The sequence below is a fragment of the Hetaerina americana genome, unplaced genomic scaffold (assembly GCF_022747635.1).
Source record: "Hetaerina americana unplaced genomic scaffold, ioHetAmer1.1.p SCAF_2, whole genome shotgun sequence".
Taxonomy (NCBI): Eukaryota; Metazoa; Arthropoda; class Insecta; order Odonata; family Calopterygidae; genus Hetaerina; species Hetaerina americana.
This window is the reverse complement of record NW_027286763.1, coordinates 71,315,805-71,343,263: the sequence shown is the minus strand read 5'-3', so window position 1 is coordinate 71,343,263 and position 27,459 is coordinate 71,315,805. Positions and strand designations below refer to the sequence as shown.

At 36.2% G+C, this 27,459-nt stretch overlaps 1 protein-coding gene across 2 annotated transcripts in view; it reads right to left on the bottom strand.

Annotated features, from left to right (window-relative positions):
* The window catches only part of LOC139687904 (uncharacterized), a 50,606-nt gene that overhangs the window by 3,635 nt on the left and 19,512 nt on the right, over nt 1-27,459 (bottom strand). For both annotated transcript variants that reach the window (XM_071585237.1, XM_071585238.1), the window contains 8 exons: nt 22,379-22,469; nt 18,582-19,035; nt 15,500-15,663; nt 10,125-10,385; nt 6,036-6,197; nt 5,727-5,892; nt 5,527-5,631; nt 421-644 (listed from right to left, as the gene is read on the bottom strand). In XM_071585237.1, coding sequence (XP_071441338.1) covers nt 421-644; nt 5,527-5,631; nt 5,727-5,892; nt 6,036-6,197; nt 10,125-10,385; nt 15,500-15,663; nt 18,582-19,035; nt 22,379-22,469 — 1,627 coding nt within the window. The remainder of the gene's footprint in view (nt 1-420; nt 645-5,526; nt 5,632-5,726; nt 5,893-6,035; nt 6,198-10,124; nt 10,386-15,499; nt 15,664-18,581; nt 19,036-22,378; nt 22,470-27,459) is intronic.

Genomic DNA, 27,459 nt, shown 5'->3' with positions numbered 1-27,459 from the left:
TTTTATGACAAACTTGGACGGTTGTGGAATCTGAAAGGAATTTTTCAACTCTAATGCTGTTTCCAGGATATACATTAAGAATGACATAAACTTAAATAAATTATTCAGTGCATGAAACATCAGCCTATACTTTATATACTATATGTGACCCACAACTAATTTACAAAAAAACTTCCACACATCAACTCTGAAGTTATTTGGCATTTACATAATAATACTAATCAGCAAAAATATTAAAGCTGGGAGAATTTTATTAGCAATATCCTGAGTAACCATATAATATGAAAAATATTCACAATTCAAAAAGAATTGAGAATGAGGAGGGTTGATCAATGATCGTTCACAACCCTAAATGATGACTTATTTCTTCCTCCATGTCTCTCCAAGATTATTCTATCCTAGTATATTACATATGCATACCTTATAAAATATCCTGAGTTTGGAAACAAAAGTAAATGGGGATGGTGCATCCTGAAGTAATTTCCTGAGCATGTATGAAAGTGCCTCCACAAGGTTATCTTCATCCAAAGGATCACCACCAATACTTCTCCTCTCAAGATCTTCACCACTCTCCTCATAAATTTCATCTCCTTCTTTAACAGCTGCAGTTTCCACTTTTTGGGTCTCACATATGCTAACCGAAGCTGATCAAAACAAATTATTTCATTACACATGTATATCCTAGCAAACTTTGGTTTCCATCCAAATCCAATCCAAGTTGGATGGAATTAGTCTAAATTTTTATTAGATAGAAAAAATTAAATTCATTCAGAACCAAACAATGAATAAATAAGGATTCAAGTTTTCTAAATAAGTTTTGCATCGAAAAAATACCCACAGAATCTGATCAGCAATGAACAGTTTTTTGGAGTCTTGATTTTCTGGGACAAAAAATCATGTTTATAATGAAAGCTTTAAATCTTCACAAGCGAAAAATACCAAACTTTTCCAGTTTAAATTTAAGACTGTAACCAGTTTCATCTTAATAGAAAATTTCTGTCATATAATGCCTAAGGAAAGTAAAATATATCACAGAATGCAATAAAAGTTGTGGAAAAGTAAAAAATCTCTTACTTCAATGCACATCAGTCATGTATACATTATAAAACCACTAAATGTTTACAACACTACTTAAAGGGATGACCCAGCACTCTTTATTCATATACAGGTAGAATAATTTGAAAGTGATAATATCATATTAAAGTCTCCATAGGGAGGGAAACATTCAAAAGCAGTCTTCATTCGACAGACCATAATGTTTAACATTTAAAAAGATCCATTAGCAAAATTTTGACCTTGTAAGACAGTAAAGATTCCCCATCTTTTTTTTAATTTTGTACCTCTGGCCAGCTCATTTCCCTAAATTGTACCCCTTACGTTAGGACAATGTTCATAATTTACACAGTTGCTGTTAGTTCAAATTAGTGGTGACTGTAAATAAAAAGCAGTGGTATGGTAAGAGTGATGGCAAGGCTAATACCTCATTTGGTGAAGCTTTGTGCCAAAAATCAAGAATGTGGGGGGACAATTAATTGTTGGATCTTTAATCTACTTTCAAACAGGTGCTTTCTGCCACACTTTTTTCTTTCAATTTTTTAATAAAATCACATGGATAATAAAGTTGTTTTTGTATTCACAACTTAAAAGGTAAATATGATGAAGTTAAGATATCATAAACATAGAGTTAAAGATTACAAAACTCAATTAAATTAAAACTGTATATAGTAATCATTACAAAACTCAATCAAATGAAAACCGTATTGTGTAATCCTTATACTTGTTTTGAGGCACAGCTCTTTTTCAATTGGGTTCAACTAATGAAATTAATAATCTAAAACCTGCAACTGCATTCACTTTATTATGACACTTATTTTTAAAAGATATACTAAGAGAAAGCTCTCTCAATGGTCACTGCAACTTATTCAGGTTTCCACAATGAACATGACAACTAAATTTTCTCCAAATTATTTCAAATATCATAAAGTATATTTTGCTGGATCATCCCCGATTGTTCCAAATTCCATGTCTTACTTATAATTTTGGTATTTGAAGGGGACTTAATGTATAATGGCTTCTACCAAACATGAACTGGTTACATAACTGAAAGGAACGCCATTTTCATTGGGAAATTTTGGCTCTCGAACCACATTCCAACTTCATACATCAAAATCATGACTTTAAAAAAATAGCCTTTGGTCCTCATTTTTTCCTGGGCTTTTGAATAAATGGTCTAATAACTAACTTGTCCCAATTTCCCCAACTGAGTGGCCACCATGTAGAAGATAGCAGCTGACAACTATTAAATAGTTTTCTGTTGAATGAGAAACTAATTCCAGACATATGAAACAGAGAACAAAAGAGAAATATCATAGTGGTTTTTTAATGTAATCTCTTAATGCTTTATTCACATTTCCTGCATTATAGTGAACTAATACTTCCAAAAGTAAACTAATAATAATGACTTAAGACTTGGAGTTTTATTCACTTAACAGGTATGCAGCTATTCAAGCAATCAAATAAGGAGTCACATGCCAATTGGGTATAATATTATGTCTAATATGAGTAAAAAAAAAGTTTCTAAATCGCAAAAATGCTGAATTCACCGTTAAAATGAAGATCCAAAGTGCCTCTTTCCTATCTTAGTAATTATTACAATTCTACACAAATTTAATCGCATGTGAGAGTCAAACTACATTATTACATCAATTAATAATATCCACACTACCTCTTCAGCCAATCGCAGGAATATTTGAGTTCAAATGTAATTTTTAATGACATAAAACATATGAGAATGTTGTCTGAAAAAAGGTTTCAGTGACATCCTGAGGTCTGCACATGGCCTTCAACATTTAGATTATCAGCATAATAATTGACAATCAGCACTACCTGATACATTATTGTAATTTCGTACAAAAAAATCAAGTATTTTTTCTGAAAAGTGGGCACACAATGCTTCCTACTAAATTTTACTGATGCATTGAAGAAGAATTTGTCAAAATACATATTTGTCTACCAGGTTAGCCAGGTTATTAAATAGTATGCTTGCCAATCAACTGAAATAATATTAGTTTTGAATCCTCCATCAGGCATGGGTGATTTGACTTTCCTGATTTATTTTTCCATTTCAATCTTGAAATCAAATATCCTAATTATCTATCATTAATAGGATTAAAGGTGGGAGTATGTCCTCACAGAATAAAACTAGAAATTATTAGCATAATTAACATTTGATGCAATGGAAGACAGGGGTTTTGAGTTCTCTGCAAGTGGGAGTACAGTGGAACCTCACTTACTGAGCACCTGGCATAGTGAGCCATCTGCACTAGGTGCAAAAATAATTTTTCCAAAAATGACTCACTTAATGAGTGTGGGGTAAATTCTCAGAATTATTGCATATCTGCTGCTTCAATATCTGTTTACCACTTTTCCCAATAGCATCTTAGTGTCACTAATATCCATCCATTTTTCCAAAGAGGTGTTTAGACATATCTTTTGTGATATTTTTGGGCCACGTTTAATAACCATTGCAAAAATGTCCCCGGTGAAAAAGCCACAAGAAGACAGCCATAAGAAAATACAAACAACAGTAGAAATGAAAACTAAAATCATTGAAAAGTGAGAATAAGGTGTAAACATGGCTGATCTAGTATACATATGCTACCAGTTGATGTTAACGATTTGCACTGTCCCTCAAGGACAAGATTAAGAATATAAATGAATCAAAGGGTATGACAATAATATTTACACAACAGTTACAAATTCTCAACAAAGTTGCAAGTTGATGCTCGCATAATTATAAAAAGCAATTACAAGGTGATGATATAAACTAGAGCATTGTTTTTTGAAAAGGCAGAAGTGATTGCCGCCGACCTCGTAAAGAAGATGCCAGGATCATCACTGGCTGAAAAAATTATAGAAGGGAAGATGTGGGTGGTTCAAGAAGTTTAAAAGAAGAACCGACATCCATAGCCTTGTTAGGCTTGGTGAAGCAGTGAGCTCCAGCTAAAAGGCAGGAGAACTTTAGTGGTGACTTCAAGAAACTTGTAAATGATGTGTGTTACCTGTCAAGACAGATTTTTACTTGTGATGAGACTTGAGATTGAGAGGCAAATTGATATTTTTTTAAAATGTTTAATTTTAATTTGACGATGTTGAAGCATCAGAAAAAACAAATCTCTATCAACAACTTTCAAGTTAAACAGATTTAGGAATTTATCATAAATAAGAAACTTGTTATTTGAATTCTTTTTCTTGTTCTCTACGAACCAAATTTGCATTCCAGGTCGGTTCATTCCGCAATAGAAGTAAAGAAGATAATTCATGATCCTAAACAATTTTTATACACTTTTCTTTTCTTTGAATAAACCTTGAGCATAATATATTTTGCATTTATTTACAAGTACGAGGGTCATCCGGAAAGTAGTACCCGTTCGTGCCGCATGAAGTGCTGACGACGCGAGTAGCCGCTGGACGAGGTCAGATAGCTTCAGTGGCTTGTCTGCCTTCTCTGAGCCAAGTTGCGTGACGCTAGCATTGCCTGTGTTGTTTCTGTGATTGTTTACAATGTTTAAAAAAATTGAGAACGCCGCCAGTTGTGAAGTGAGGGCAGTGATTAAATTCCTCAATGCAAGAAACGTTCGCCCATGTGATATTCATCGCCAATTAAAGGAGGTGTATGGAGACAATGTAATGGACGAGTCGTCTGTTCGGCGGTGGTGTCGCGACTTCAACATGGGGAGGGGGAACACACACGACGATGAGCGTTCGGGGAGACCGTCTGTCATTACAGACCAACTGGTGAGCTCAGTTGACGAATTCGTGAGGAACGATCGGCGCGTCACAATTGATGACATCTGTGAGCATTTTCCCAATGTTTCTCGAACAATTGTTCATGAAATTGTTAAACACCATCTGCATTATGCAAAAATTTGTGCAAGATGGGTCCCTCGCGTATCTCAATGAGCTGGCGGCGAAGGACTATGCAGCAGGAATACAGAAACTTGTCACACGTTATGACAAATGCCTTAATTTGCTTGGAGATTATGTTGAGAAGTAGTTTAAAGTATCCTCTTTCAAATAAAATTTTTTATGTTTGTTAATATTTACTTTTGTGTCTTTATTTCACGAACGGGTACTACTTTCCGGATGACCCTCGTACATGGGAAAAACTGTTTCACCATACCAGAAAGATTCTGGAACAAATTATGCTCGCTGTGCAAGGTTCCACTGTACATGAAAGAGACATTCTTGCCAGAGAGTTGAGTCTCTCCTCTTCCTTAATGAGAGATATTATGGATTTTCTACAATTCCCATAAAATGAATTGCATTGGGACCTTAAAATGAAATCTATTGGAGTTTTGCCTGACTCCTGGGCACTTCCCTGTTAAGTGTTTTCCTCACAAGGTTAGGGGGATGCCACTGCAGAAATACCTAAGCAGCTGAAGAAAGTATTAGTTCTTGGCAAGGAGTTTGTTTTCCTGTAAACAATCACAGGACACAAGAGGAGAGATAGAAAACTTGGCTTACCTGGTGAGAAGTAACATAAAATAGCAGCGACAGTGCTTTCATAATTCCAGCGCCTCCGTATCGATACTTTCACATCACCATGGATGTGACAGCCAGTTTCTTCATCTATGGGGCCATGGAAAAATCATGAATTTTCATTCAAACAAAACATAATTACTTCAATTGCTTCGCTTAAAAATACTTAATTCTTGGACACTAACAATCAAATGTGCTGTTGTGGCGGTGAGCCCAAATGTGCCATTCAACAAATGCATTACGAGGTAATCTTGTTACAACCACATAATCCACAATGGCATTGTTGGTCCTCTTTTCCCACTCTTTACGTGCTTTTGGTATGTAAGATGGATGAGTTACATAGCAAATACCCTGAAAGACAATACTAAATGAAGGAAACTATTTAATAGCATCAATAGGTTAATCTAACACAAAATATGAGTGTTGAAGAAACATGCTGCAGCTGACATAATGATAAAGAACAACCAAGATAAATAATTTAAAAAATTAATTACCTGAACAACATCTCTAAGCTGAGTTTTCGGATCAATTGCTTTAATAATTCTTCCTATGTGCCTCAGGGCTAACTTGCATTGATTTTTAATGCCACCATCAACTAATTGCATTGTCCCAGGAATTAAAGCTATCTGCCCACACACATAAATTATTTCTCCAATCTAAAAAAATTACAAATAGATATCACAAATATACACAAAAAATATTTATCTTGATACAGAAAAATAATTAGAAAATCTGATGAGTGGAAAAATTACATGAGTCATATATATCAACATAGCTGCAAAAATACATTAGAGATAACATCTCAAAGAAATAATTCATTCCATGCCGAAAAAAATAAATTATGCACAAGGTTTGTCCATAGAATATTATGTAGACATTGTTTAGGGTGGCGGATCACCTTCACCTTTTTTTTATTGACGGGAATGAAGCAAACGGGAATGCGAACTCGATTTGTAAAAGCAAAATATAATCAAAATAAATGGTTTATTATTTATGATACGTACGTAATTCCTTTTTACTAGAAAGCTGTCTAGAGACATTTGTTTTTGCCCACCCTTCAAAATTTGTAAAAATGCGACTAAATCTTTAAATAAATTTATGGCACCCATCGCCTATGCCTTATTAGGGCAAAGCCTCGTATGCATGGTAGGATACAAAAGTTTCCCATGACCTCCACATGACATTTATCCTGCTGTTTTTGATTAAATACTTCTTGAAGGCTTGTGGAGTTTCTGAATGGTAAACAAGCTGGGATTCTATTTTCAAATCGCCACATGCATTTGAGCAAAATAGCAGCATGCATTCTCTTCTACTGTAATGTGTAGCAATACAGGTTTGCTTTGCGATCTTTTTCCAGAATAGAAGTCTCATCACAATTAGAAGCATGATGCGGCAGGTAACTCTCAGAATCTACAAGCTTTTTGAGGTCACTGATGAAGTTCTCTGCTACCTTTGGCTCAGAGTGTGCTGCTTCACAATGCCGTGGATGATGGTTCTTCTCGTTAACTTCTTGAACCAGGCATGGCTCCCCTTAAATACTTGTTTGGCCTTTGATGATCCTGATTACTTATTAATGAGGTTGGCAAAAATCACTTTCCCCTTCTCATAAATTATATTTTCATCAATTCCGTCAAATTGCAATTGCTTTTCCTTGATGCATACGAGAAAAAATCTTTGAACATCACAGAGAATAGGAAACTGTTTGTAGATACTCTTGTATTTGAAACATTTATCTCCTTAGTCTTGTCTGTGCTCTTGAATACAAGATCAATTGTTTATGTGCATACTAGATCAGCCATGCTCACTACTTGTTCCCAATTTTTAACGATTTAACTTTTCATCTCTACAGTTATTATTTTAATTCACTTATGGCTTTCTTCTCACCAATTTTTCTTTGGAGACAATTTTAAAACTATGCACAAAAAAATGCTAATATAATGTTTGAACACAAGTTTGGAAAAATGTATGATCACTAGCAACATTAAGATGCTAACGGAACTAGTGCTAGAGATAACCTGTAGTAGCAGGCATGCAATGAATCCGGGAATTCCCTTCTCCTAGTCACTCCTCATATGATAAATCACTCGCTAAGCAAGTCGTTTTTGGGGTCCATATTTTCGCTTGCTATGCAAATTACATGAGATGATTACAAAGATGGATGAGCGGCGAAAATGGAAGAATATAAATACAGAATTAGGCAAAATGAAGTACAAAGAATTGAACAATAAATTGAGGCGGGCAACAAATAAGGCAAAAGACGCATGGTGGAAGACGCAGTGCGAGGATATGGAAAGTCTCCAGAGGAAGGGTGAAATCGGTGCGCTGTACAGCAAAGTTAAATCGTTATCGGGAAGTAAGAAAGGAAGAGCTATGCTAATAGTTAGAGATAAGGCGGGTAAGGTAATAGTTGACGCAGGAAAGATCCAAGAGAGATGGAAGGAGTATATAGAAGAACTGTATAGTAAAGAACTCAGACCAACACAGTTAGACATTGAAAAAGAAAATGACGTAGAGGAAGACAGCTTAGGTCCAGGCATACTAGACAATGAGATAGAAAGGGCATTAAGGGAGATGAAACTAAATAAGGCCGTGGGGGTAGATAACATTCCTGTGGAACTTTTAAAATGCTTAGGAAAATGTGGGAGGAAGAGGCTATATGGGCTGATCCGTAGCATTTATGAGGAGGGAATCTGGCCGGAAGACTTTGTGAGAGCAGTTTTAGTTCCGATTCCGAAAAAGGTAAAGGCCACGTCATGTGAGGACTATAGGACAATTAGTTTGATATCCCACGCAGCTAAAGTTGTTCTCAGGATCATAAACAAAAGGATAGAGAATAGGGCCAATGATTACTTAGGGGATGACCAGTTTGGGTTTAGGAAGGGGAGAGGTACGCGTGATGCCATTGCAGTAATGAGATTATTAATCGAGAGGAATATAGAATACAACCAGGATGTATTTGCCTGCTTCGTAGATTTCGAAAAAGCGTTTGATAGAGTGAATTGGGAAAAAATAATGAGTATATTGCAGAAAATAGGAATAGATTGGAGGGAAAGGAGGCTAATCCGCAACCTGTACATGTCTCAGACTGCTCAGGTGCGGGTGGGAAACGGGGAGTCAGGATGGGCAGTGTTAGGAAGGGGTGTAAGGCAGGGTTGCCCATTATCACCGTTGCTGTTCAACCTGTATGCAGAGGAAATGATCAAAGAGGCATGGGAAGAACTAGAGGTAGGAATGAAAGTGGGCGGGGAATTCGTAAAATCAGTTAGGTTTGCTGATGACCAAGCTTTAGTTTGTCAGTCAGCCAAGGGGCTGCAAGCATTGCTGAGTGAATTGGAAATTCAGTGCGACAGGTATGGGATGAGAATCAACATTAATAAAACAAAGGTTATGCGATTTTCTAGAAAGAAAAAGGGCAAGCTTAACATTAAAATAGGAGGGCAAAAACTAGAGCAGGTAGAACAGTTTACGTATCTCGGTAGTGTTTTGGACCAACACGGTCAAAGTAGTAGGGACGTAAGGAGAAGAATTGCGCTAGGCAAAGAGGCTTTCACGAGGAGGAGGGAGTTGATGACGGGGACTTTGAGTAAGGATGTTAAGAAAAGACTCGTAAAAACTTTGATATGGAGCGTAGCTATGTACGGTGCGGAAACGTGGTCATTGAAGCAGGAGGATAGACGTAGACTGGAGGCTTTTGAAATGTAGGTGTGGAGAAGAATGGAGAAGGTGAAATGGACAGAGAAGAAAACAAATGAGGAAGTACTTGGTATGGTGGGCGAAGAGAGGGGTTTGTTGGGAGCAATCCTATGGAGGCAGGAAAAGTGGATGAAGGGGGTTTTGACCGGCAGTGGGATGTTGAAGACTGTGATAGAGGGTAGAATGTTGGGCAAAAGAGGAAAGGGAAGGAACAGGATAGGGATGTTGGACGGGATGAAGGGCGGAAGAAAGTACTCAGAGATGAAGAGGGACCTGGTGTAGAGTAGAATTTAGGGTTGTGTTTTGTTAGTAGTCACAAAATATTTGTTTGGTAGTTGTGTCCATCGAAAAACCTACCTTAACCGGTAGATTACCTTAAAAAAAAAAAAAATGCAAATTACTTGCTGGGTAAGGTGCTTGTTAAGCAAGGTTCCACTGTAATTCAAATGTAGGCAAAGAAATTATAGCCTTTATATTAAATTTAATTTATAAAATACATTAAATTATATTAAGGTATAATAGCTTTGCACAACAAGAGTATATGAAGTCAGTTCCATTAGATAAAGAAACTTTTGGAAAAGCACCCTAAATTTTTATTACTTTCAAACATTTAGTAATTCTGAAGAGCAAGGACATTCCTTCTCCAACAATGAAACAGCTTAAGTGAAATTTTCCCTTTCCAAATAACATATTCCATGTATTTCCAACATTAGTGGGTTTTAGATTTTTCTGCATGCCTAAAAATTTTTATTAATCCCTGACCATAAGTGGTATATGGATGGTGGATTCTTGGGAAGCTTTCAGGTTGTTGATTGTGGTAGTATTTACAAAATTACATTACATCAAGGCTTCCAAAGAGAGTGTGATCCACTGAAGGTGTTGCCTCTTACCCTCACTGCTTGGCTGTAAGGGCCAATATTAGCAGGGGCCCAATGGGAGATCCCTTGGACATGCATTGCCTGCCTGATGATTCCTGGGGCACTGCATGCTGACACAGCATCATCTGTCTCAGAATCACAGGCATCTGTTTCTTCACATGGGGATTTCTCACCACACTCCTCTCTGAATGCTAATGCATCCAGTAGAATTGGTGTCTCACAAGGCAAGGGGACTTCTACACATATCCGAACAGGAGGTGGCACATATGAATGCTGGAAAAGATATAATTCATTCAATTAGTGAGCAATAAAGAAAAGGAATTTTGAATCAGAGGCAACAGTAATGGGTGAATGGCATTACAGTGTATCTAGCCAATTCTCATGAGACGGAATGAAAAGATCCAGCTCATGAAGTATAATGTGCAAGTTCTGCGGAGGAAATCCTTGCACCATAGAAGAAGTAAATTTTTATACATAAAGCTAATAGGGAAGCTATTTTTAAAGATGCTGGATTTCTTTGGCCATAAGACTTTCAATATTATCTCTGTCATATCCCTTTTTTCCATTTCTTCCCCCCCTCATGCATTACAAATGTTAACCAACTTGAGAAAGCTAAACAAACACATGAGATTAATCTACATACAAAACCAATAATTATTGTAGCTTCCATCATCAGTTATCAACAACTTTTAATGTAGCAGGCTGAAAAAGTAGCAATGACTTTTACATTCATTATAAGTAATAAAATAAAGGTATTCCCTTAGCTATAAATGAAAATTCAATGGCTTACTCATGAACAAAATTCCCAAATTGAAATTCCACATTTTTCAAATTAAATTATCTAAATAATCGATAGTAAATCTGTATAGTCATTCAAGGTTTTAAATATCTTAAAACTTTGACTATCAAAAATTTTAAATCAGTGTATAATGAACAGCACTCATGAATATCCCATTATCATGCATTAGCATTTCAAAAATTGGTTTGCAGCTTCTCTCCACACCATCCTGTTCCTTGCCATCACCTCATAGCTCCTTATGCCATTATTTTCCATTACTTGCTTCTAATAGTTCATCCTAGGCGTTCCTCTGCAATTGAATATCTCATGGAGCTTCGAAATTAATTATTTTTAGAAACTTTTCTCTACATCCCTTATCAAATGAAGATATTTTCAACTTGAATTCAGGATAAAAGTATAGCTTACTAGTGGAATGTTTCATATCCATTGACCCTCCTATAAATATTTTCAAACCGGGAGGCAGTCACCAGCAGGTATAATATTGAAATAGGTACAAATATTTGTTATGTTGGCATTTAATAGCTAATAGGTGATGAGTAATTTTGATAAAACAAGTAATCATGACATAATTGATACTGCTCAATTCACCATGGTGAACATATAAATTGGTAATTAAGAAACCTCCAGGGTTTTCCTGAGCGAAAAACATCATATTTTTCTAAGCCTTTCCTCAAATGTTAACTTGAAATTAATATACTGAATATACCTTCTTAAATAATCTACATGCATTCATAAAATAAGATGTCTCAATGATAAGTAGAATACATAAGGAAAGACAATTATTGCAGATCAAAGTACAAATGTCTAAAATTCTTCATGATAGCACCCTTGTGCATGGACACACCAATGCCAGAACCTCTGGTAGTCACAGTACACTTCCTGGAAGGAATCCATAGGAATCTCATTCAGACACTTCATCACGGCTCCTTTGAAATTACCCAGCATTTCAAAATGGTTGCCTTTTATTCTTGTAAACAAAAAGTCCGGGGTGCCATATTAGGATTGTAAAGTGGCTACGGCAAGATCCAACAGATTAAGGGAGACTATTACATGAGCAGCCTTCTAATCTTCTAACAGTATCTTGGGGAACATCTTGGCATGCACCTCTCTCATGGCTAGATGTTCTCTAAGAATGCAATTCACTGGGGTTTTTTGGAATATTACACTATTCATCCAACATTCTGGTCCACAGACATCGATCGTAATTGAGCATGTCTCTTACTTGGTGCACATTTTTGTCATACTGTATCCTTGACAGATGTTCTTTATAGTCAACCTCCTCTTAACCCTCCCAGAACATCTTGTGCCAGTGAAAAACCATTCCATGGAGAAATGCTCCATCTTTGTAAGCATCCTTAACCATGGTCATGGTCTCCGAACCCATTGTTCCGAGCTTATCACAATATTTTAATCATATATCATTGCTCCATGGAACATGGAATCATGATTTCTTAACGCATCCTCAAACAGGGGTCCAGTTTGGCAGCATTCTATACACTGTAACAGCCCTGGAGCAATGTAACAACCCATGGACAACTAACGTGTGTCACAATGCTTTCCCAAGACCTCCCACCTTTCCAGCTACACACCAGCTGTTCGCCTCACCATTCTACTTTTTTTATGGTAGACTCAGCATATTGTATGAAATCAAAAGGTTTATTGGGCAAGTTAATTTTGGTAAAAAACACTTAATAAGTGCTTTTTTTGTACCATATCCCATTCAATTTGAGAACAACAAAGAGTCTGGAACACTTTTTCCAGTAATTTTTCCTGAATTCCCTTTTTTTGTGACTTTTCCCACTGTTCCAAACCCATATAAAAATCCCAGAATTTTCTAACTTTTCCAGATAGGAGGCAGCCCTGTGAAGGGATGTTTGGGGAAAGTATTTCTTTCTTACGTGGAGGCACCCACTCGTAATGCGTCTGTTATTGGAGATTATACTTTTTAATTTTTAGAGAAAAGTTTGTATGAAAAGTTTGGAAAAATATATTCATATCAGATATTGATTGCTACAATGGCTCAAAATTCTTCAAAGTACATCCCTTGAGTGTCGACACACTTTTGCCAGCGGCGTTTCTACGACTTGAAGGCTCCCTGGTAGGAGGATTCCAGAAGGTCCTTAAGGGTACACATGCAAGCTTCTTTGACAGAACTTAGGTCCTGTACACTGACTTAGGGACAGCACTGTACATGCAAGTGTCCTTTGAGGGAGGATTTCACTTTCAGGAATAGGAAATAATGCCAAGACCGGACTGTAAGGGGGTGAGTATTCATCACATCACGTCGTAGGTCTTCGCAAGCAGACACTCGACTCTGCTTTTGGTCATCCGTCAAGACCTTTGGGAGAAGTTTAGTGCAGATCTTTCACATCATCAAATTTTCAGTGATAATGGTGTACCCCATCATTGTATCAATACCAATATGATCTGCGATCATGCGCACACTTAACTGAGTCTTAACTGGATTCAGCACTTCACGCACACAGTGAACGTTTTAACCAGTTCTTGATGTTGATGACCGACCAACATAGGGCTTGTCCTCCACACTCCCTCAAAGATCTTGTGCCACTTAAAAACTGCAGTTTGCAACATCCTTTAACACTTGGCAATCATGCCCAATACCTACATACCCTATTTCCCTTGTCCAACTCAAAATTTGATACCATGCTGCTGTTCAATTGTTTGCTGCATTTTGCACTAATACTAAGTCACTAAATGGAGAGTCCACTAAAAACACAATCTAGTCCGATCGAATGCTCGCAGGCGATTGGCAAGTGTTAAAAGTCAGGCCCCCCCAGCACTGAGCCTGTAATGTACAACATACTGTTGTCGGGAAAAAATTGTCCCCGATACTTTATGTACAAACCTTGAAATTGCAAACGGCTAGATAATTATGCTTAGCTAACTAATTTTATCATTTCTGAGGCATGCAAATCATTCTCAAGAGATGGAAACATAAAATGTACACACTGTTAACGCTCAATTACCCATATCTGGATTATCTGTATTGCGAACAATCCATGCTATTCTCACCCAGCACCTTAAAATTTTAATTAAATGACAAGCGTAATGATAATTTAATGATTTTCACTTCAATATACTTTTTTTAAATACAATTTGAAATACCATGGCTTTCTTTAAAGTTTTTGATTTCACATAATAAAATAGTTGTCTATAGCATTTAATGTTTTCGTTTAAACATTTGTGTACTAGCTGTACTTCCATAGCCTTGAGAATTCCATATTCTCCTCAAGGGGAGCAAATACATAGCTTTACAATGCAACAAATAAGTCATTGACTATCAACCCTGAATTATTTTAATCAGTATAACATGATGAATATGAATCCCTATTAGTGATCATTTGTCAATATTGGTCGTTTGCTGGTCATTTGTTTTTCCCTGGCTATGTGATTGGTTTACTGTTCTGAGGAAAATAGGTTCTGTTATTGATGATAGTCTTGTGTTATTGTAAAACTACAATACGACCCTTATAAATATGGCCAAAATGGTAAATGTATGCGCTAATCACAGAACTTAATCACAAGAAATGAAATAGGAGTCTCTCCATAAATATCAATTTATATCACAACCATATTATGTATTTTGGTTGTTCATGTTTTTCAATTATATGTGCTCCATCATGCATCCAGTATAATGCATAATTGAGAGCTCACTGCGATTCCAAATATCAATACTTATTTTGGAATCGCCATTTAATGTTTTCCATTACTTTGTTTCCTAAAAATTAAATAAACAAGTGTGTTTTTTCTCCAACCAATGGAAAACACTGGTCAAAACTATCTTCCAATGTCAGGACACAAAAAAACATGCAATAGAATCCTGTGGGAAGTTTGGAGATACAGAGATGTGAACAATGCTACGTGAAAAATGTGGCCTCAGCTCTTCCTCTCCTCTTGGGTGGCAAGTGATGCATTTTCCTATGTCACTGAGAGTGTCACTCAAATGTGAGAATCCTCAATCAACCACATGAAGCTTGCCACAACACCACCCATGGCCAAGATGGTGTGCGTTTATAACTATTTGGATTACATTTTGATGGAGAAGGAAAAGGAGAACACTAACTTGAGGTTCTTCCGGTGGTGTAATGTGGAGATAATAATTAAAATGCTGGACTTAAAAACCTAATTTTAATAATAAATTATAGCATTTCAAATGATTATTTCAATCTATACTGCTAGTTTCAATTGAGTGTGTTCATTACTGAAGTAGTATAATAATATGAGTAGTACGTAAATAATATTTCCCCCCCTTCAATCTGAGTTAAAAATAGGGGGTACTGTCAATCCGGTTCTATGCGCTCAATTATAACTTCCCAAAGAGTCATCATTCATTGAGGTCTACAAAAATGTTACTTCATGATACATCATAAAAATGCTAGAAATTGAAGTAATGAGTATAACCAATACACTAGCCAGTCATTACCCAAGTCTCTTCCACTCAAGTAGGAATGAAAAAGAGTTAATATGTACTGTATTTTATCAACATAGACAAAAATGCATATTTGAAAGTAGAATTCCTATATCTCCAAGGGAAACAAATGGGGCAATATTCTAGAAGTTTAAATACCTTTGGCAGTGGATCATTTTCAGCATTTTCATCTTCAAATTCTGAATGCCCCCGGAAAAAATCCCCATACACAGAATTGATATCTGCAAACATATCCATGTCTCGAACATAGAGGCTCACAGCTACAACATCCATCGGTGAAAGATGCTCTCTTTTTAAAAGATCTGAAATAAATTCAGGGAAGAACACTGTTATTACACATTTGAAAAAAACATCATACTGAGTCAAAACTTAAAATTAACAAGTTTATTCTCTCTAATACCTTATCTTGTATTTTATCCTTACTCTTAACTACATTTAATCTTTTACAAAATATTTATATAAACGTTAGTATTTACCACAGAATAAATTGTCTTAGGAAAAGTCTACTGTCAAATATAAGAAAAGATTCTATAAAAAAAAGCACTTTTGAAATACATTTTTTGTGCAGAGATTTCAAAAGGCATGGCTGTCCATGAGAGTGTGAGAGATCAAATAACTCTTTCATGATGAATCTTTCTAGATGGTAATAAAGAAAACATTAGCATTACCAACCAACATACTAGCATCAGTTCACTAAATTCTACGACGGAACATCACTGTAAGCATCATTGTAACATATCTTGACTTACAAATTTATGACTAGCATAGTTTCAGGAAAAAAGTATCATGTGGGCCTCTTTACGATTATTATTAAGAGTAATTAACAGGTTGAGAGAAGTCTCAGATGGAAACAAAAACTAACCAACAATACATTTCCACTTACCACAATAACAACCTTCCCTACAACAAACCATTCTCCATCATTTTCTACATCCATTCCATTTAACGGACAGACGGACTTCCGTCCCTGAAACAAACTCAGGGACGAATTAGTAAGGGCAAAGGACTCCTGTTGCCTCATGACCCCTGGAGTGTACCGGAAACCCTGCGAGTGCGGCCAAGTCTACGTGGGAGAGACCGGAAGGACCATTGCTACAAGGTTAAAAGAACACCGGAGACATCTCAGACTGTGCCAACCTGAGAAGTCGGCCATTGCAGAGCACAGCATCGTCTCCGACCATAGCATTCGGTGGGAGGAGACAAGGATCCTGTGCCGAGAAGAGAAATTTTGGGAAAGATTGACTAAGGAAGCAATAGCGATCCGGCTCGAAAACAAATCCATTAACCGAGACAGCGGATACTCCCTCAGTAACGCGTGGAAACCCATTTTGAGGAACATCAAGGAAAACAAGAGGCGGAAAGCGTCCGACCAATCAGACGTGACCTGACCTCCTGACCAAACTATATAAGGCGGCCAAATACCCGAGTAACGACATGCCCTGAAGACGATGGACGACTCGGCCATCGAAACGTCGGCAAACCTACGAACGTGGACCTGGTGGGAGACCCGAATAATCTCGGAAAAGAAATTTTGGTCTTTTGCATCTTCACAAACCATGTGTACAAGTTTGAAATGCGGATTACAGACAACAAATGGGGCACCATTGCAGTTTGTGGCATAAAGATTTGACACCTGTATCATTTTTTTATACCATCAACAAGTGCCAGATGCGCAGGAGTGATAAATTGAAAATTTCTTTGCATAGTGCTGTATTGCTGTGTTCAATACGTCAAAATTTATACCAAACAAAGAGCAATCGCCCACACCATTAATTTTTTGTTTTAATTGAAGAAACCTGCGGCTGAATTATATAGATTACTTCGAGAAGCTTATGGTGAACATGCTCAATTGCAAGATGTGTGTAAACAATGGTTTCGGCATCTAAAAAGAGGTGATTTTGATGTTGCAGACAAGGAACACAGAAAACCACCAATAGGGTATGATGACGTGGAATTGGAAGCGTGATTGGACAATGATTATTTACAAACACAATAATTTGCAGAGCAATTGAACATTAGTCAACAAGTTGTTTCCAATCGTTTACGAGAGATGCACAAGAAAGGTGCACCTCTCCATCTGCCTCTCAAAAACACGGGTGAAATTTTGCTTGTACAATACAAAAGGAATTTTTTTTGCATTGTATCCTTACTGGGGATGAAAAGTGAATTTCTTTTGAGAGTCCCAAGTGCTAAAAATCATTGGTAGACCCAGGCGCACCATCCACATCAACCACAAGATCAAATTGCTTTGGTGGAAAGATGGTCTGTGTTTGGTGGGACCAGAATGGTGCAGTCTATTATGAGCTGTTCAAACCTGGTGAAATGGTTTAACTGAACACTACCAACAACAATTGTTCGTTTTGAACCGTTCCCCGCTTGAAAAAAGACCAGAATACCAAAAGAGAAAACACAAGAGCATTTTTTTATGACAATGCTCCATCACATATGGCAAAACAAATTCGTGACACATTGGATGCACTCAGCTGGGAAGTTCTACCCGATGTGGCTTACTCACCAGACTTGGCTCCTTCTGATTACCACTCATTTGCATTGATGGGTCACACACATGCTGAGCAGCACTTTGGTTTGTACGAAGATGTGAAAAAAATGGCTGAATGAATGGCTTGAGGCAAAGGAGAAAAATTTTTACTGGTGTGGTATCTACAAATTGCCGGAAAGATGGGAAAACTGTCTAACTAGCAATGGAGCATACTTTGAATAAAGCTTACTCTTAATTATTCTTCTGAGTTTTTTGGGGGGGAAAAAATCCACATTTCATACTTGTACACCTGGTATGCAACAAAAATCTTATGAAAACAATGAAGGAATTATATTTCCGGACATTTTAAACAATCACACTTCTAAGTAAGATCTGGTACTTTCCCGGCGTATTTGCTCCATGAAGTTTTCTCAGGTCTCCTACCGGGTCAGGGGTTCCATATTGGCTGATGTTTTGATGCCCGACTCTGGCATCGTCCTCAGGGTAGGCAAAGGATGATGCACGAGTCGGGCATCGAAACGTCTGCCAATATGGAACCCGTGACCTGGTTGAAGGCCCAAGAAAACTTCATGAAACCACACTTTGACTAATAGAATAAAATTACATCTTCAAGGCATTAAAAAGTTTCCCCCATGCAGGATGAACACATTATTAACTAAACAACAAACGCCTGAATAATTTAGATAATTCTACAATTGATTATACTCTGTATATCCTTACTTTGTAACTTCGACAAAGCAGACTTGACAGCATCAATGCAGTCTTCCCCTTGTCCAAGAATGCCACCAATCCAGCACCAGCCTGCCTGGTTGGTTAAAGTGCATGTGCTATCAGGAATTGGCCCACTCCACCGCCAGTAGTTTGACACTTGAGAGGAAATTCTATCAGTTAGCAATGCCATTTGGTCCTCAAAATTAGGCCTCTGTTCACTGATGTCACAATCACAATTAGCATCAGGCAAATTTGTGGTTTCATCCATCTCCTGGCCAATATCATCACAAGCCGAAGAAAAACTCCCAATCAGACCTCCAGCAGATTCCCTATTGCCATCCTCCTCCTCTTCTTCATCTTCGTTAGAGGGCTGCAACGGCTCATCCACGTCACTTAGGAAATCTAACGATGATTTGACTGGAATTCCATCCAATCTTTCCTTCAGGGAATTACAGTTGGCATCCTGCAATTGGGATGAGAGCATTATAAAGTGGAAAATTTCTAGTGCAACATACAATAATTAACTTCATTCTATAGTGTCACCAATGCTTTTCTTTTAAGTTTGGAGATGTATGCAAATGCTCTGAGCTGACAATGAAAGTGACCACTCAATTGATTGCAATTATGCCTGAATATGAAAATCCAAGCCTTATGTTTAAACTGTAATAATGTGGATGTGCTCAACTGCAAGGGGTTTATGCCATTGACTGCCAATAGATGGATTCACTAATGAATCAGAAACAATTATATTGTCTTCAGACTGTGGACAAAGTATCCACAACATATATAATCATAGAAACAGCTGAGGAGAAGAGGATGAAAACATGGACTAGGGACATTTTGAAAAAGGACAAGAAGGCCAGCAAGCATGTAAATCATAAACAGAGAGAATGTAAAGCAACAGAATTTAGCAGCTCATTACCTAGCGGACATATACTATGATTTTGATTTAACTTATAATCTTGGTTAAAATCAGAGGAACAGGGAAGAGAACAGTTAAAAAGGCCAAGATGTACACATGGAAAAAATTGAAGCAAATGAATTTTTTGGAAAAACACATATGAGCTATTTATTCACTTTGCTAAATTTATTATGCGTATGAGTTCAACACTCACTCATCAAACCAATCTTGGGGTTGATAACTGTGGCTTTGGTTTGTTCTTAATTAGCAATGCATTGAAAAGGAAATACTATAATACACATTTTGAATGAAACTAGAGCTTTAGCACCCAAATGTCTCGCAAAATGGTACATCATTCATTTGAATATTCTTATCTCCAGGTTACCATTACAATATAGATATCTTCCAAGGGAGTAATGTTTTCTACATGGCACACATTTAACAATAATCTATGTATCTAATACAAAGTCATAAATTGTGTTAGTTACACCATTTATAACTCAAGAACAGCTGTACCGATTTTAATGATATTTGGTTTTTAGGATTCGTCTCTGCCCAGAATAGCAGAATAACCATTAAAATATCATAAAAGTATCGTATCATATCACTTAATCGAAGAAATTTCAAGGTCGGATGCAAGATGATGTGGTTCCTGGTCATCCAGATGTGCATTCTACTGATGCTCTCGGCCGTATTGAAACAGTTCATCCGAAGACTGATGAATGTTTCTATATGCGGTTGTTACTGGTGAATGCTCAATGGCCAACATTATTCAAATCACTACAAACTGTTCATGGTATACTGTGCCCAACATTTTGTGCTGCATGTCAAGAGCACAATTTGATTGAAAACGATAATCATTTGTGACACGACAATGGCTGAAGCAACTATTTCTGCATCTCCAGGTGTAACATGTCAGAAGAACTTTACATTGAATTCGTGTGCGTTCAAGAAATCTTGATATTGAGGTAAATGAGGAGGTGCATTATCAGGCTTTGCTGTCGATTGCAGACATCTCACCTAATGTGCGGCAGATTATCAGAGAAGTTAGGAATGCCAGTGCCAGATCGAGGAATGAATGATGCATTTAATCGAGAATCGGAACGTGAATATGACCGACATGAATTAGACCAATCAGTTTAAATGAATCCCCCTGACTGAATCCCCAACAAAAGGAAGTGTATGGTACATTAATGAAGGCAACTGATGATTGAAATGGTGGCTTATTTATCCTAGATGCCCCTGGTGGAACTGGGAAGACATTCCACATATCATTGCTTTTGGCCCCCGTTCGTGCAAGATCGGACATTGCGGAAGCAGTTCCTTCTTCTGGCATAGCGGCCACTTTTTTGGAAGGATGTCATATGGCTCATTCAGCGTTAAAGTTGCCATTAAGCCTACAAAATTCTGAACAAGTGACATGTAACATTTCGAAACCGTCCGCAATGGCCAACATTCTAGGAGCATCTAAAATCATCATATGGGATGAATGCATGATGGCACACAAATGTGCATTGGAAGCACAGACCTGACATAGAAAGATCTGCGCAATGACTCGAGATGCTTTGGTGGCACAATGATTTTAATATCTGGCGATTTCTGTCAAACACTGCCAGCCATTCCAAGATGCCAATGAATAAACGCCTCAAACAACCAAATCTATGGCGCTCTGTGAAGAAACTTCAACTGACAACAAACATGAGAGTTGCATGGGTGAACGATCCATCTGCTGAAGATTTCTCCAAGAAATTGTTAACTATCAGTAATGGCCACATTCTGTCGACAAATTCAGTGGATTGATTTCATTTCATGGGAATTTTTGCAATTTCGATCCATCGAAAGATGAGTTCATCAACAAAGTGTTCCCGAACATCATTGATAACCACAATTGGTTGAGTTAAATGAGGGAGCAATTTTGGTGGCTAAGAAGAAAGATGTGGATGACTTGAACTTAGAAATTCAGAATCAAATCGTTGGTACTTTGCATTCATTCAAATCTATTAACTGTGTAACAAAAGAAGACAAAGTCACCAATTTAACTCCTTTGATGTGCCAGGCTTACCACTGCACATTTTACAGCTGAAGGTTGGCTCGGTGGTCATGATGCTTCAAAACCTAAACCAACCAAAACTATGCCATGGAACGTGTTTGGTGATAAAAAAATCCTGATGATCAATGTGATTCACGCGACTATACTCAAAGGAAAATTCAAAGATGAGGAAGTTCTCATTCCAAGGATTCCCATGACCCCAACCGATATGCCCTTTGAGTTCAAAGTGAATTCAATTTCCAATTCGTGTAGCATTCCCAACAACAGTTAACAAATCACAAGACCAATCTTTGGCTGTTTGTGGTCGGAATCTAGAAAACCCATGCTTTTCTCATGTTCAATTATATGTGGCATGTTCACGTGTTGGTAAACCATCCGCTTTATTTGTGCTAGCACCTGATAAAAAAAACAAAAAATGTTGTACATCAAAAGGTGCTTGACTCAAGAGAATAAACCCGTATTTATATATAGACTGAATAAAGAAATTTCTTTCTGAGAAGCCATCGTACTACTTATTTCTGTAGTTTTATTGAATTTTTCTCCTTATATTATTATAACAAGTCAAAAATGATTTAAATTAGTACAGTCGTTCTTGATTTCTAAATGGTGTAGCTTAACTGTTCATTAATTATACGAAGTTCGCTGGATCAGCTAGTATCACCAGCATTTTCAAAGCATTTCAATTTTTTGAAAATCACAAGATCTCTGCAATAGAATAAATGTCATGTTTGTCTCATGTCTGTAGAATATCAGTTTAATTAAAATGAATATCCATCCAGTGATGCTTGATTTTATCCCTTGGAATGTTAAAAAAACACCAACTCTTCACTATAAATATGCTATTAAATGACTAACCTCTTTATCAACAAGATGAAAAGATTTGAAGGTCAGGTATCCAACAGGAGCAATGGCATCATCTGAATGGATTACAGTCTCCCATTCATCTCTGAAGATTAAATGGAAAGTAAAAATACATAAGGCTAATTGTCCAAATAAGATAAATGTTAACATGAACATTTTTATACAATCAAAGGCAGATGCTTACATGATAATTATCGAATAATGCAAAAATCATTCAATGCCTAACTCCTTTTACATAAATTTGCAACATATTGAGCATTTTCATTCAAAATATATTTGCAGACTTGTTTACAACCTGCAATAATTTCAGTTCATATTATATTTAACTATTGGCAAATTCAAAACTCATTACTCTTCAGCAAAAATACATGTTGCCTTAAATCAGCCCATTATGCTACTTATAATGGGGATATTTTGATTCAGAATTAATAGCTGCTCAAAATATTCCTTTTTCCTGTACAAAAACTTTAATCCCTTAAATTATTAAAATGTCAGAGGTGCACTTATACCTGAGGACTTATCAGCAAGACAACTGACATTAAAATGCTTAAAATTAGATTATGATGAACCCTGAAGCATAGTCAAATTGAAAAAGTTAAAAGAAGAAATTTTCCAAATTCAACTTTCAGTAAGGCTGAATTATCTCACAGAAAATCTTATTTCACAAAGCTCTCAACCCTATTTAACTTGTATTTGTAGCACTACAGTAGTCATGCAATCTAAGCCACAGAAATCTGTGGTATCATGCCAAAGTGAAATTTTATTTTAGTGAAACAATTATTTCAATAAGCATTTTACAATCATCAAAAAATGTTGAACATTAAAGATGAAATAACAAATTTTTAAGATTTACCCCATTTCATCGGGAAATCTCACTGCAGTGATACATAAATGTTATAGTATTAAATGGTGACTTAGTTTTCAAAACTATCCAAGGAACTAGCAATCTGTGATAATTCTGTAGATTCTGTGCGCTTTAAGAATTTTCTACCCACAATTTTAAAAATTCAAGTTCTGAAAACAAATATACATATACATAGACAACCTTTGCAAAGAAAACATAGTGAGCCAGGATAAAGCTGTGAGGTTAGAAATGTAGTAAAACATTTCAGCATGTTCATTTCTTGTTTCCAAAGGCAAGCAGCATGGAGACAAATATTATAAATTCAGAAACATATTATGCTACAAAAATGCTTAGGCAACAGAAAATCATGATTATATTTTCTAATATTACCCAGAGCGGCAGATGGGTATTGGATAAGTTTATCACCCTAAAGACCTTAAGATATAATGAACATGAAACTTTGACCAAGAATAGTGAACAACTGAATGGTAACCTTAAGAATTAAATGTCTGAGGCTACATTTTTAATCACTTATCAATGATCTTCATGAATGTATTTATGACTTTTAAGACTAATGTAAAGATGATAAAGTATTTTAGGAAAGAAATGCCTTTCATGGTAACAATATCCTGTCCAGCTGACCACAAAAATGTCAAAATAAAGAGGAAAAAGAAGGAAATACAGAATAATGCTGCTGTACAACTTCATCTTAAATGCAAGTACTGCAGTTCTCTATTACCTAGAATATCATTGGTAATCATGAATGGAACAGGGAGAAAAACTCTGTTCCCATTTTTGAATGTGTGAATTTCACATGACTTAGAGAGACTAGTGTAAGGCGGACTTTGTAGCTGTCTGTTAGTTTGTATATACATGCTTAAAAAATGATTGTCTAATTTAATAAAATCTGGGGGTCAATCACATTTCATTCCTATTACACTGCTCAGTCGTTCATTTTGCAAGAAAATATTTGTGCATTAAAAGTAATTGAATCATCAATGGTACATATAATGATGAACCTCAAAGATGTTATCCCGCCAATTTGACAAACATGTTTTTGCAGGTTGAATTTGCAATTAAATATCGCAACTTTTCAAATTAGCATCTTTACAGAAACAATCAAATATACAAATAATAAAGAAATATGCTATTGTTGGAAGTGATAAATATATACAACAACCACTATTCCTTTTAAAACCTGAACACAAAATGAAGAAAATGTTGCTGCAATTTGATGTGGAGTAAAAAGTAGTCATGTAATTCAGCAAATATAAATAATTAGAGGGGAAAGTTTATTATTAAATAAAATGTGTTACCATATTCTATTCATCAATCAAGAGAGTCATTTCATAAGTCTTCTGTAAATGATTTCAATATATATTTTAACCTTCACCATTCACAAAATACAGTGGCACCTTGCATAATGAGTGACTTTTTGCAAAGTGAGTGATTAGGAGGGGAATTCGTCAATTCACTGCATGCCTGCTACTGCAGTTTGTCTTTCATACTCGTTCTGCTAGCATTTTAGTGTTGCTAGTGATCACACAATTTTCTAAACTCATGTTCAAACAATTATTAGCGATTTTTATGGGCAAAGTTTAATAATGTTTTGTGATTAGTTTTAAAATTAACTTGGAGGAAAATTTGTAAGAAGAAAGCCTTAAGAGAATTGAAATATAAAAGACATCAGAAATGATAAGTAAAATCTTGTAAATTGGAAACAAGGTGTGAACGTGGCTGATCTAGTACGCACATCAACAATTGGCCTTTTCTTCAAGAACACGGACAAGACTAAGGAGATATATGTTTCAAATACAAGAGTATGAATGGAACAGTTTCTTATTCTCAATGATTCGGAAAGATTGCTTCTCATATGGATAAAAGAAAAGTAATTGCAATTCGACATAATTAACGGGAATATAACGTATGAGAAGGGGAAAGTAAATTTTGCCAGAGTCACCTGCCACAACATTCTTCTAATTGTAATGAGACAGTGCGCCCTGACAAATGCTGAGGTGAATCTATATTTCTACACATAACAGTAGAAGAGAATGCATTGCCCGACCACAAGGCAATGAAAGGCCGTCTCATACTGCTATTTTGCACAAATGCCAGCAGCAATTTGAAAATCACACCCCAACATGTTTAATACTCAGAAACTCCACGAGCCTTGAAAGCTTGTCTATTTACAAGAAACTTTAGCACCGTACCATGCGCATGAGGCATTGCCCTAATATGGTGGTGGCGATGAGCACCATAAATGTATTTAAAGATCATTCTGAGTAGCATTTTTACTGAATTTTGAAGCATCCACGAAAACAGATGTCTCTAGACAGCTTGGTAGAAAAAGGAATGAGAAAAATATCATGTATAATTAACAATTTATTTTGATTATTTTTTGCTTTTACCATCTGAATTTGCGTTTCCGGTTGCTTCATTCCATGATAGAAAAAAAGGTGAACGTGATCGAAAATCCTAAACAATGCATGCATAATTTTCTTTGAATAAACCTTGTACATAATTTCTTTCTGGCATGGAGTTCATTATCATATTTTATAATAATTTATATGCAAAAAGTTGTTTCACCAAATGAACATTTTGCTTTACGAGAAAGATTGTGGAATTGATCATGCTCATATAATGAAATTCCACTGAAACCCAAGAATGTACTAATAATTTTATACATGTATGCATGTGGGTCGCGGTAGTCTAGGGGGTAGAGCATTGGTCTAGGGGGTCCCGGGTTCGATCCCCACGCACGGGTCTCTGGGCACCTGCAGCTGCACCCAAGCTATGTGATTTTCTGGGTACCAGATCTTCCTGGGAAACCATAACCAGCACAGGGAAAGGAACTGGCCCCCCTACCCTGATATGTGAATTTCACATGCCATCGGGCTAGGTACTGGGTGAACTCTACCATCACCAACCAAACTGACCCTCAGGTTGATTACTGTGTTTATGGTTTTACATGTTGATACATTTTTAATAAAAAATACTATATGTTCAACATAAACAAATGTTCTGCCAATAATTACTACTATGCCATTTAAACTTGTTGATGGAAAAACAATGACACTTTTGAAACTTTATTTTGTTCATTACAAAATTGCATTAAAACTTTTTTAGTGATTTCTTTTCCTTTCCTTTTAGTTCAATCAATATTTATGGTTTATTGCTGTTCATATCATAATTACCCACCAATATCACATTGTTAAGTATTATGAACTCAATAAGTCTCAATGCACTATCACTGGGCATTTAATTGTAACCACAAGCTTTTAGGTCAATCAATTAAGACACAATCACTTTTCTTCATTTATTTAGTTACATACAAAACAGTAAATAGTTTTGGCTGAATATCAGCAGAAGTTCATCATAGGTGAAAGAACAATTTCCATTATGTATATATGTGGAAAAGGGGTAATATTTTCAAGTAAATTCAATAAAAAAGGCATGAATTAGCATTTACTCGAACAATCTCAATGAGGCCATTAGGAATTGTTCAAAATCTAACTAACTGGTGGAATACCTTGAAAGAATAAAGATAGAAATGTTTCCTCAAACTCTTCTATGCTGATAATTTCTAAAATGATTGCTACATTAAAAAAATGGAATAATCAGGACTACTTGAAATTTACGCACCAATTGAGACACTTTCTATCACCATCACAAAGATGAATTTTAAGATTCAGGGTCATTTGCCACAGTAAACATTTTACATCATTTTATGCTGTTAATCAATATTCATACTGCTGAGATAATGTATTGACAAATAGCAATAATAATGATGAATAAATTGTTGTAAGTTGATGTAAATGGAAAGTAGGATGGGCCTACTCAGCCCTGTAAGACATAACTACTTTTTAAATGTAATAACATTATTGCTCCATTTTGATTTGGAACTTTATTTTTCTTAACTTTTAAATGAACTAATATTTTATTATTTCCCTGAGCTTTACATGCTAATGCTTGCATGGAATATGTGACACCTTAGCTTCCCACAAGAAAATCCATCTCACATTTATCTTTTGTGCAATGCCACTATACATTTACTACCTTTTTCTAAAACTCTCCCATTTTGATTTATAACACAATCCTTTGGTAGCAAACAGAATTTTAGGGGATTTCTAAGCCTCCTAAAAGGATTGATAACATTTGCATGAATGAATATCTAATAAAAAAACTGATAATGCTGTATTTTTCTCACATTCAGCAACCTGTTTCAGTTGGA